The 13,544-nt window shown below is 30.4% G+C and overlaps 1 protein-coding gene across 1 annotated transcript; it reads right to left on the bottom strand.

The window, feature by feature from the left end:
- Positions 1-10,482: 10,482 nt before the first annotated feature.
- On the bottom strand, positions 10,483-11,312 carry LOC124919034 (the record flags this gene model as incomplete). The annotated part of the gene is made up of 2 exons (XM_047459153.1): positions 10,483-10,783; positions 10,906-11,312. Coding segments are annotated over 2 exons (708 nt in total), but the record flags the coding sequence as incomplete, so codon positions are not given.
- Positions 11,313-13,544: the final 2,232 nt, after the last annotated feature.

The following is a 13,544-nucleotide window of genomic DNA, read 5'->3' as shown; positions in this document are numbered from 1 at the left end:
AGTATTACCTGATTTTTGATTGATCTCAAAATAGAAACAAATGCCAGCATTAGCACGGTATTGATGTAGAAAGGAATACCCATAGCATATCTGAACAACTCACTAGCTAAGAGATATTTATGTTTTTCTATATATGAGAAAAATAAAAAGTTCTGATGAAGAAAAATATCACAACAAACATGGTTATCAAAGTTAGGGATTCAATTATACCATAATGTACAATAGGGGAAAGACAAATTTTGTGACCTGGGAAGGTACATGAAGTCAACAATGCATATACACGAAAGATCCAGCCTCATAGAAGATTATAAAAGTTGTTAGTAGTGTAAAAGATTATAAAAATAGTTACTAATTGTTTATGAGTGTCCATACATGAATAGTATAAATAGATAAGGCAAATATGATGTAATAATTTCTGAATTTTTGTTTGTTTGGGGAAATGACTTATTGTCATTTAATAAAACCCTAAAAAGAAAAGAGATACAAGGGTTCAATCAAGACAAGACAACTTTTGCCTTGAGATAAAAGAGTCATCAACAAAACAAAGATATATCCAAATGACAACAAACACAATAACAAACCGTAATAATTTTTGATTTCTTCCTAATGGAATGGAGCTCAGCACCTCCGGTCTTCTGCTCCCCATTTCTGATTCAATCTGTCTCGTCTATATTCCTTATCTTCTATTATAATTCTCTCTCCTTGCATGTCAATGGAGTTTGTTTACATTTAACATTTTTTAGAACGAAGAGTCAAGAAGAACAAGTCGATACACATGGTAGACTGGTTCTAATAGTAGTGTCATCCAAACATCTTCCAGCTGTAAGTAGAAAGCTTAGAGTAGTCATTATTATTTCATAATTGTCTTGAAGATTCTCATTGTTCAAGTTCTGCTCAGGTTGCTTTCGTTAGCGTGGTACCTTAACCATTACAGACGATCTGACTAGCACTTTCTTTAGCATTCACACTTGCATTTAGATAATTGCTACCCCAATGGGACAAACTCCAACAGCTATATTGAAGATATAATTTGTATGACAACAGTAACAACATTATTTTGTACAATCGTATCTATTTTAATATTTAGATAAAAGTTCTTCCACACTAGTTTTTGTCTTATCTACCTTAATGCCAGAGGATTCTCATTACCATAAGTATGGTCTATACCAAGATTATTGCTAGAATGCATAGAAATCATACATTGATTGACATCATTTATCCTGGATCTCGGATCCTTTATAATTATGTTATTACGAGAAACATTAATGATTTTCAGATCGCCCTCGCGACAAAATCGGCCCCTAGAATCGTCCAGGGAAGAGAGAAACTTCATTGTCAGGAGCCGTTATTGAAAAGAGATTACGCATATATAAAATTTTGTCGAACATTTTTTTTCAATAATTTTATATTCAACATTTTTCTATGTCCAAAATTTCAATTTATAAAGGCAACATAATGAGTGAAACCGCCTCATTTGTTTTTTTCACCGCAATGACAACAAAATAAGCTTATATGATTTTTTTATAAAAGAGTAGACCAAATAATTAAGAGAATATGCAGAAAAATGAAATATTTCTATAATTTCAAACTAAAACTATATTTCTATTTCTCAAATTTCAAGCAACCCAAAAATATTTCTAATTCCCAAACCAATACAATTCACGAAAATATAAATCACTATAAAACCAACATTAATAAATGATATTATTCTCATTATTTTTGTACTTTTGTGTTTCTATCCACGCCGGACAAAAAAATATATTAATTATATTATTTTTATGACAAAAGAAACTAAACAAGAGAATATGCATAAATAAAGTATCCTCAACCTTAATAATTTAATCATTTAATACTTAATATTTTTTAAGTCCAAAATCACAATTTAAGTGATATTGCCTTATAATAAACAAAGATAATAAGTATAAATGAATTATTCTGAAATACAGTGAGTTAAATCATTTGATATTTAATATATTTCACAAATTTAAAATCTCAATATTATAGAACCACTTAATTAAGTGATGTTGTCTCATAATTTTCAAAATATTTTTTGTGTTTAATATCGGACAGCAAAATAGGCTTAACAAATTAATTATGAAAAAAGTAGATAAATTATTTTGAGAATATGAATAAATGAAATGAAGTATTCTCAAACATAATGTTTCTTAAATTGCAAGTTTAATTATATTTCTCAAGTCATAAATCGAAAGCAACGAAAATCTCATACAACTAACATTAGTAAAATGCCCCAATTCCTTTTGAACTTTTCTTTGTGATTTTATCCATAAGGGTCAACTAGTCTGAGAATATGCATAAATGAAATGAAGTATTCTCAAACATAATTTTCTTTAATTGAAAACTTGATTATATTTCTCAAGTAAAAAATCGAAAGCCACGAAAATCTCATAACTAGACAATTAACATTAGTAAAATGCCCCAATTCCTTTTCAACTTTTCTTTGTGGTTTTATCCATAAGGGTCAACTAGTTTGAGAATATGCATAAATGAAATGAAGTATTCTCAAACATAGTTTTTCTTAAATTGCAAGTTTAATTATATTTCTCGAGTCACAAATAGAAAGCCACGAAAATCTCATAACTAGACAACTAACATTAGTAGAATGCCCCAATTTCTTTTGAACTTTTTCTTTGTGGTTTTATCTATAAGGGTCAACTAGTCTGAGAATATGCATAAATGAAATGAAGTTTCTCAAACATAGTATTCCTTTAATTGCAAACTTGATTATATTTCTCAAGTCACCAATCGAAAGCCACGAAAATCTCATAACTAGACAATTAACATTAGTAAAATGTCCCAATTTCATTTGAACTTTTCTTTGTGGTTTTATCCATAAGGGTCAACTATTATGAGAATATGCATAAATGAAATGAAGTATTCTCAAACATGATGTTTCTTTAATTACAAAATTGATTATATTTCTCAAATCACAAGTAAAAAGCCACGAAAATATCATAACTAGACAACTTACATTAGTAAAATGCCCCAATTCCTTTTGAACTTTTCTTTGTAGTTTTATCCATTAAGGTCAACAAAATAGACTTGTCAAATTATTTTTAAAAGACTTAAACAACTAGGTAAAAGAATATAAAGAAATGAAGTATTCTCAAACACAATTTTCAATCATTTGATACTTCATCACAAAATCAAATACTATCGAGTCAACTTTTAAAGTTATATCGCCCCATATTTTTTGAAATGATTTTTTTGTGTCTGTACTCGCAAAGGACAACAAAATATATTTATAAAATTAATATTCAAAAAGATAGACCAACTAGTCAAGAAAATAGGTAGAAATAAAGTATTCTCTAACATAATACACTTCTATCATTTGAAACTGAATACTTCTCTAAAGTTCAAAATCACAAGGCATGAAAATACCAATCACTATAAACCAACATTAGTAAGTTATATTGTTTCCATTCTTTTTGAAGTTTTTTTGTGATTCTATGAGGACAACAAAATATTTTTAACAAATTATTTTAAAGATTAAAACAACTAAGAACGAGAATATGCAGAAATGATGTATTCTCAACCATAGTGTTATAATTCTATAAAACAAAATCAAAATACTATAGAGCCAACCTTAATTAAGTGATATCACCCCTATTCCCCATATTATTCGAAATATTCTTTGTGTTTGTAATTGCAACAAAAAACAACCAATTAAGTATATAATATTACTTTTGAAAAGAATAGATCAACTATTTAAGAGAATATGCAGAAATTAAGTATTCTCTAACATAATATACTTCTGTAATTTGAAACCTAATACCTCTAAGTTCAAAATTTCAAGCCATACAAATATCAATCACTATAAAACCAACATTTATAAGTGCAGTTTCATTCTATTTGAGATTTTGTGTTTCTATACATGCGGGGTAACAAAATAGGTTTATCAAATTATTTTTAAGACTAAACAACTAAGAGAATAGACAGAAATAAAGTATTCTCAATAGCAGTGTTTTAATAATTTGATACCAAATAATTATTATTTTATCATTATATACTAATACTTTATTAAGTCATTTACCAAAAAAAAATCTATACCTTCTCAAAATCACCACCAATCATATTTGTTAAATAACTTGAATCCAAACAAGGCCTAAGAAATTAATAAATTAAATATTTTCTAAAATGGCTAAGAAATGGTTTTATTAGTATTTTTTAAGATATTCTTATACATAGTTCTAATATGGAAGAACAACCAAGGCATATTGAGGATGTTTTAAACATTCTAAAAAACAGTCTATTGGTAAGCGATCAAATGCTTATTAGGATTAAAAAAGTAGGAATATATAGGTCATTTCTTAGGCATCAAAGTTTTCATGGGCAGGGTATTATCAAAGATTCGTATGCAACTCAAGAAGGGTATATCTAAATGGACTGAAAATGCAGAGAAGACATTTAAAACTTTGAAAGAGGCTCTAACCACCACTACAATTTTATTATTACCTGATTTTTCAGGTTGATCTCAAAATAGAAACAAATGCCAACATTTAGTCAATCTGCATCAAGAAACAACAGTTAAAAATCAATTGACATGTTACATAAAAAAATCAAGAACATCAATTGATCAACATCTAACCGAATCCAAAAATTTTGTCACAAGATCGTAGCACTACAACAAGATAATGTGAAATTCAACTTGAAGACATCAATTTAGTCACCATTTTTGGCAAATCTAACAGAAAAATTGAATCAAGAAACATACATGTCAACAAAATCAAGGAAGAACTCAAAGGAGCGTCATCATCGACTTCAGCACGAAAAGAGAACGTAGATGGAGATGAAATATTTTGCCGATCAGATGTAAATATAACAAACAAACAACTATAACAAAAGATAGAAGTTTAAATTAGTAGGACTACAAACAACATGAAGCTTATTTTAAAGAATCCTATAATTGATCAAGACAAATTTGATAGAACTAATTCGATAGGGTTAGGAGGGCGAACCAATTTTTCGAAAATTTCACAATCGAAGATAGTGACAAGGTGAATTATGCTATATATTTTTTACGGGCCGAGCTGGAACATGGATTACTAATTATTTGATGGACCACATGGTTTTAACGTGGAGGGATGTATTCACGAATGAAGTTCTATTAGCGTTTCAACCAATAACTCTATACTAAAAATTTTAGGACAACTCCAAAAAAGGAAAGATCTTATTTTGATTGATAGTGGAAGTACTCATTCGTTTATAGACGAAGGAAATGCACGCCAATTGGGTTGGGTTTTAACCTACGAGAAAATAATCCGTTAGTATTTACCATTGCAGATGAAGATTCTTTATATAGGATCGTGCAAAGAAAAATTAATTTACACTCGAGGTATGGACACTCAAATTGCTGCAACATAGTTTAGGGTTGATTGGATGAGAAAGATTAAACAAAGAAGCTGGAAATATCCAAAGCAATGAATGAAGACAAGGATCAATGATTTAAAAATACGTTTGTACGGGATTAAGGATAAGAGAACTTTTCAATTTGATGTGTGAGTCAGTGAGCTAAAAACTATTAAGAAATGATTGGGTTGTTTCGTAGGACAATTATACCACATAGAAATTAAGCAATCTTCATAAAATAGAACAAACCGATCATAAAAGGATAACCAGACTTGTCCATTCAAAAGTTAATTGAAAATACCTCACTGTTTTCATAGAACCAAACCAGCTGCCTGTCTGTCTCCAATTCAAAAAACTTTTCAATTCAAAAAACTGATCATTCTAATAATCTCAAACGATTCCACCAAATCTGAGACTATACCTTTTTTCCTATTAAAAAAGGTTTTAGTAGAGGGTTGAGTTTATAAGAAACAACACAAGTTTATTTGTTTATATGATTATCTTTGTTAAGAATAAAGATGGAACATGGATATTTTGTGTAGAGTACATACAACAAAATGAAATCACAATCAAAGATAAGTACCTTATATCTGTAGTGGACGAGTTACTAGATGAGCTCTATGAAGCAACGCTTTTCATCAACCTCGACATATGTGCGGAAGGATTAGAGAAGAGGACATCCACAAGATTATTTTCAGAACTCATTCTAGACTGTATGAATTCAAGAGTAATGACATTCGGATTATCAAATTCAACTGCAACATTCTAAATATTAATAATTGAAATATTTTCGAGTATAGCCAAGGAAAGGTTAATATATTTTTTTATGATAATCTTATAATCAGTTCTAATATGGAATTACTTGGTATTTTGAGAAAGTTATGAAAATTTTTAAAAAACAGTATAATGGTAAGCGATCAAAATGCTTATTTGGATTAAAGAAGCAGGAATATCTAGGTCATTTCTTGGGCATCAAATCATTAAGAGGCTTTCTTGGGTAGGGTATTATCGAAGATTCGTATGCAACTTGGAACTATACCATAATGTACAATAGGGGAATGACAAACGTTGTGACCCGAGAAGGTACTTGAAGTTAGTAATGCATATGCACGAGAAACTGTAAGCAGTATTAATGTCAGATTCTAAGTGAAGAAATTACCTTTATAGTAGGCATTTTCATTTTAATAGAAGATTCTAGAAGTTGTTAGTAGTGTAAAAGATTATAGAATAGATAGTTAGATAACCAACTGTCATTATATGAGTAGTGTAAATAGTAAGCAATATGATGTAATAATTTCTAATTTCTTCCTAATGGAATTAGGCTCAACCTCCCTCCGTTCTTATTCTCAATCTATCTCGTTTATATTTATTATCTTCTATCATAATTCTCCCTCCTTGCTAATTCTGGTTACTATTAAAGATTTTGTTTAGTTTGTGCCCTCTTTGTAGATCGGGACACAACAACATACTTAGTAGAATATACAAGAACAGTCGCATCAGTTTGGCCAAGTGAAGTAGAAGAATCGTACAAAGAGATGAAGAAATACCTAAAGTTTATAATATTACTCGCATCTCAACCAAATAAATGTCTATTCTACAAGTAATAAGACAATATCATCAAATATAAAAACAGGAACAAATAAGGGAAGCTGTGAGAATAAATTTTAATCATTCTTTATATATAAGATTATATTGTTGCTCGTATGGGAAATTAGGGTTTGTCATTAATAATTAGAAATGAAATGAGAAGAACTGACCGACTTGAGGATTATGTGGAAGGAATGGTCGTCGGGTGGTGGATTTCACTCTCCGATCACACTTCTCCTCTTAACTGGCACAGAGCTCCAACCGACCGAGAAGAGAGACGCGGAGGATTCGGTGATGGAGGAGTGTATTGATACTTTTAATTCTGAATGGTAACATAATAAATAAAACAAAAAGTGGAACATAAAGACTAGTTTTGATAAAGAATCACTTTCAGTGGTGCGAATACAAAAGCAAGGCATCACTATATGAAAATTGACTAGTAAGGGTATGAACCTAAATTGGACTTTTTTCGTGTAATCTTCATACTGGGTGGCAGATGTATCTTCCTCTATTGTTGCCCTTTTACTTGGCTGCAACTATGAATAGTGCACTCATAGGTTCTCTTAGCAGCAACAGGATATGAATATGAAAAAGATACATTTGTCATTTTGGTAAAAAATCAGAAACAAAACTTTCTCAAATGAAGCATAACATTATACTACAATTTGGGGATATTGATACAAAAATTAATTCTTATATCAAATGATAAATCTCGATCATATCCAAAAAACAATATCAGTTTGCCCAAAAAAACCCTTATTAAACTAAATAATGTTTTGAGGTGCAATGGGGCGAACCTTCATCCATTTTCCGTCAAGAAAGAGTTCATTAATCAATTAATTAAAGAAACATGATTATTGATTGACTCGAATATATTGATTGATCAAACAGGGTAAGAAAGTTTGGGAAATTAGGGTTTGTCTAAGCCATTAATAATTAGAAATGAAACGAGATGAGAATAACTGACCGACCTGAGGATGATGTGGAAGGAATGGTCGTCGGGTGGTGGATTTCACTCTCCGATCACGCTTCTTCTCTTAACTGGCGCAGAGCTCTGACCGACCGAGAAGAGAGACGCGGAGGATTCGGTGGTGGAGGTGATACTTTTAATTCTGAATGGTAACATAATAAAGAAAACAAAAAGTTGAACATAAAGACTAGTTTTGATAAAGAAACCACTTTCAGTAGTGAGAATACAAAAACAAGGCATAAATTTATCTGAAAATTGACTAGTAAGGGTATGAACCTGAATTGGGGTATGAACCTGAATTGGACTTTTTTCGTGTAATCTTCATACTGGGTGGCAGATGTATCTTCCTCTATTGTTGCCCTTTTGTTTGGCTGATAATACATCAAACTCATACTGCAACTATGAATAGTGCACGCATGCATAGGTTCTCTTAGCGCAGCAGCATGATATGAATATGAAAAAGATACATTTGTCATTTTGGTAAAAAAATCAGAAACAAAACATTCTCAAATGAAGCAGAACATTATACTACAATTTGGGGATATTGATGTAGAAACTAATTCTTATACCAAATGAAAAATCTCGATTATATCCAAATTAATAATATCAGTTTGCCCAAAAAAACTTTTAAACCAAATAATGTTTTGAGGTGCAATGGGCGAACCTTCATCCATTTTCCGTCAAGAAAGAGTTTCATTGATCAACTAATTAATGAAACATGATTATTGATTGACTCGAATACATTGATTGATCAAACATGATAAAAAAGTTTGAGAAATTAGGGTTTGTCTGAACCATTAATTATTAGAAATGATATGAGATGAGAAAAACTGACCGACCTGTGGATGATGTGGAAGGAACGGTCGTCGGGTGGTGGATTTCACTCTCCGATCACACTTCTCCTCTTAACTGGCGCAAGGCTCCGACTGACCGAGAAGAGAGACGCGAAGGATTCGGTGGTGGAGGAGTGTATTGATACTTTTAATTCTGAATGATAACATAATACAGAAAACAAAAAGTTGAACATAAAGACTAGTTTTGATAAAGAAACCACTTTCAGTAGTGAGAATACAAAACAAGGCATAAATTTATCTGAAAATTGACTAGTAAATAAAGGGTTTGAACCTGAATTGGATTTTTTGTGTAATCTTCATACTGGGTGGCAGATGTATCTTCCTCCATTGTTGCCCTTTTGCTTGGCTGATAGTACATCAACCCAGACTGTAACTATGAACAGTGCACTCATAGGTTCTCTTAGCGCAGCAGCAGGATATGAATATGAAAAAGATAAATTTGTCATTTTGGTAAAAAATCAGAAACAAAACATTCTCAATTGAAGCAGAACATTATACTACAATTTGGGGATATTAATGCAGAAACTAATTCTTATACCAAATGAAAAATCTCGATTATATCCAAAAAATAATATCAGTTTGCCCCAAAAAAAAAACCTTAAACCAAATAATGTTTTGAGGTGCAATGGGGCAAACCTTCATTCATTTTCCGTTAAGAAAGAGTTTCATTGATCAACTAATTAAAGAAACATAATTATTGATTGACTCGAATACATTAATTGATCAAACAGGGTAAGAAAGTTTGGGAAATTAGGGTTTGTCTGAGCCATTAATTATTAGAAATGATATGAGATGAGAAGAACTGACCGACCTGTGGATGATGTGGAAGGAACGGTCGTCGGGTGGTGGATTTCACTCTCCGATCACACTTCTCCTCTTAATTGGCGCAAGGCTCCGACTGACCGAGAAGAGAGACGCAGAGGATTCGGTGGTGGAGGAGTGTATTGATACTTTTAATTCTGAATGATAACATAATAAAGAAAACAAAAAGTTGAACATAAAGACTAGTTTTGATAAAGAAACCACTTTTAGTAGTGAGAATACAAAAACAAGGCATAAATTTATCTGAAAATTGACTAGTAAATAAAGGGTATGAACCTGAATTGGACTTTTTTTGTGTAATCTTCATACTGGGTGGCAGATGTATCTTCCTCCATTGTTGCCCTTTTGTTTGGCTCATAGTACATCAACCCAGACTGCAACTATGAACAGTGCACTCATAGGTTCTCTTAGCGCAGCAGCAGGATATGAATATGAAAAAGATAAATTTGTCATTTTGGTAAAAAATTAGAAACAAAATATTCTCAATTGAAGCAAAACATAATATACTACAATTTGGGGATATTAATGCAGAAACTAATTCTTATACCAAATGAAAAATCTCGATCATATCCAAAAAATAATATCAGTTTGCCCCAAAAAAAAAACCTTAAACAAAATAATGTTTTGAGATGCAATGGGGCAAACTTTTATTCATTTTCCGTCAAGAAAGAGTTTCATTGATCAACTAATTAAAGAAACATGATTATTGATTGACTCGAATACATTGATTGATCAAACAGGATAAGAAAGTTTGGGAAATTAGGGTTTGTCTGATCATTAATTATTATAAATGATATGAGATGAGAAGAATTGACCGACCTGAGGATGATGTGGAAGTAACGGTCGTCGGTTGGTGGATTTCACTCTCCGATCACACTTCTCCTATAACTGACGCAGAGCTCCGACCGACCGACCGAGAAGAGAGACGAGGAGGATTCGGTGGTGGAGGAGTGTATTGATACTTTTAATTGCAAGGCACTCAATAGCTATATCATCCCCAAATGCAGCAGCATGACCAGCTCGGTTCTCATATACGGTTAATAAACCCTCCTCTGTATATTGCAGAGTGATGATGTCGAATTCGTCGTCTGGACAACCTGAGATGGACATGTACTTTGCCCAACTAGGACCATCATCAACAGCATCACATCTCTCTTTGTAAATAGACTCAGCAGCCATTTCTCTTCATATAATCAAACAAACAATATCATGATTTGTTCGAATTTCTCAATAACAGATAAATCCAGCAAATGTCTCAAGATCCAACATAAATAAATATTATAAAACAATCAAGAACTTCTTTACCTCTGCAATACCAACTGAACAAGTTCGTCAATGGCTGCATCCAAGGATTCACGATCTGCCTTCTTAGCCAATAACTTAACCTCCTGAACAACGTGAATCCCCCAACCAAACTTCAGATCCGGTGAATACAGATGCTTTATAGCCGCATCTATCGCTTTTCTCTCATCCCCGCTAACAGATTTAAGATCTTCCAAGAACCTCCTCACGGTCCTACGCCGGAGTTCTCTCCCGTTTTCCAAAGATCTCATCGATTTCTGAGACGCCGTGAAGAGACAGTTACCGTCCGCCTCTACATCTCCTCCGTGCGTTAGCCTAAAAATTGCCGATCTGATCTGAGACGAAGAAGAATCTCCACCTGGATGCTTCCAGATGACACCTTTGGTGTAAAGTCGTTTCAAATGGCGTCTGTTGAATCAAGTTTTATAACTCAAAATCGCCATCATCATCATCATCGGAGTCCACTGCGTAAAACTGCTGAGAAGGGAGAAATATGAAAGATACAAACAACGGCTTCCTTGTATTTATAGCTTTAAAATGTAGAACGCGTAGTAGCGTAGGATTCACGTGCCGGTTATTCCACGCGGTGAATCATTTTATTTATCGCTAATATTTTTTATTTTAACCCCTTAATTGTTAAAACATAACCTTTTACACTTTAAAAAAAATATATATTTTATTGATAAATTTATATTAAACTTTTAACCTATATTTTCTCTTCTTTCTAAAATTGTCAATCATGCATTAGTTTCCCTTCATGACACATTTCCAAATATTATATCTTATTTAATTTTTGTATTAAGTGTACGTGAATATTTTTATCCGTTTATTGAACAAAATGCATATTTAAATCGTTATCGTCAGTTTATTAAATTTTAACAGTCAATTTGATCGGTTCTATTTGAACGGTTAGAAGATTCGGTTCCGTCAGTTTTAATCGGTTTGATCCATTGACGAATTTCTTTAAACAAATTAAAAGAATATATAAATATTACGAATAAGAATAAGGTTGGGAACATAATTTAATAATTTATATAATGATTTCAAAAAATACAAATGTATTATGCTAAGATATTTTTTTTTATTAAACATCACACTAAGAGGAACAGTTTCCCAAACTAATCTTGTTTGGCGTTAATTTTCCCAAACTAACCTAATTTGTTCATTTATTCCTAAACTAACCTAGTTTAGGATTTAAACTCAATTTTATATTTTAAATTATTATTTTTATAAATTTAATTATTTATATTTTGATATATAATTTAAATTATTTTTTTTTATAAATTTAATTATTTATATTTTAATATTAATATTTAATAGTTCATTAACTTAAGACATATTTTTTTACCATCCTTAAGTTAGAAAGATAACACATTAAAAATTGATAAAGTTTTTATTGTAAAATTATATCATAATGAAAAGTTGTCAAAATTATTTTAATAAAAGACAACCCAACAAATATAAATAATAATTTGAATGAAAAGTTGTCAAAATTATTTTAATAAAAGACAATCCAATAAATATAAATAATAATTTGAATAAAAAGTTGTCAAAATTATTTTAATAAAAGACAACCCAATAAATATAAATAATAATTTGAATAATAAAAAAAATTATGGGGATGAAAATCATACTGCCACATATATAAATATATATATATATATAATAAATTTGAAATATAAATATATATATATATATATATTAAAATATAAATAATTAAATTTATAAAAAAATAATTTAAATTATATATCAAAATATAAATAATCAAATTTATAAAAAATAATAATTTAAAATATATATCAAAATATAAATAATTTAGTTTATATAAATAATAATTTAAATATATGTATCTATATATATAAAATAAATTTGAAATATAAAAAAAATAATAAAATAAAAAAACTGAGTTTAAATAGTAAACTAGATTAGTTTGGGAATAAATGAACAAACTAAGTTAGTTTGGGGAAGTGAACGCCAAACCAGATTAGTTTAGAAAATTGTTCACACTAAGAGAGAGTGTGTGAGTCAACAATTTTTAAAATTAAATTTATTCTGTACTAATAATAGTTAATATCGTTGATAATCTAATAACAAGTCTTTACATTTATGGTATTATCTTATTATTATTATTTTAAATGTGTGTTATTACCTAATAACTATACTGTATATTACTAATAGTTTGAGTAGTATGTCGGTTTAATGTTTGATTTTCGTTATCTTCTTGTTATAAGAAACACAATCAAGGATAAGTATCATACACATGTAGTGGACGAGTTCTGGATGAACTTCATGAAGCAACGGTTTTCATCAACATCGACTTATTTGCGGATTTTTATCAAATAAGGGTCAGAGAAGAGGACATCCACGAGATTGTTTTTAAACTTATTCTAGACTTAATTAAGTCAGAGTAATGATATTCGAATTATCAAATGCACCTGCAACATTCTAAGGCCTGTTTGGATTATTTAAATAAATCAAATTCAAAAAACATTATTTCACTTCATTTTTTCCATCACATCACTTAATTTATTAACCAAAATACTAAAATTCTTTTTATTTTAAATTAAAATAGAAAAAACAGACAAAAATATGGTTTCGAATCTAAACCAAAATAGGGTTTCTAATGTTCGACGCCTATTTAT

This window comes from Impatiens glandulifera, chromosome 1, assembly GCF_907164915.1.
Source record: "Impatiens glandulifera chromosome 1, dImpGla2.1, whole genome shotgun sequence".
Lineage (NCBI taxonomy): Eukaryota > Viridiplantae > Streptophyta > Magnoliopsida > Ericales > Balsaminaceae > Impatiens > Impatiens glandulifera.
This window is presented reverse-complemented; position numbering and strand designations above follow the sequence as displayed.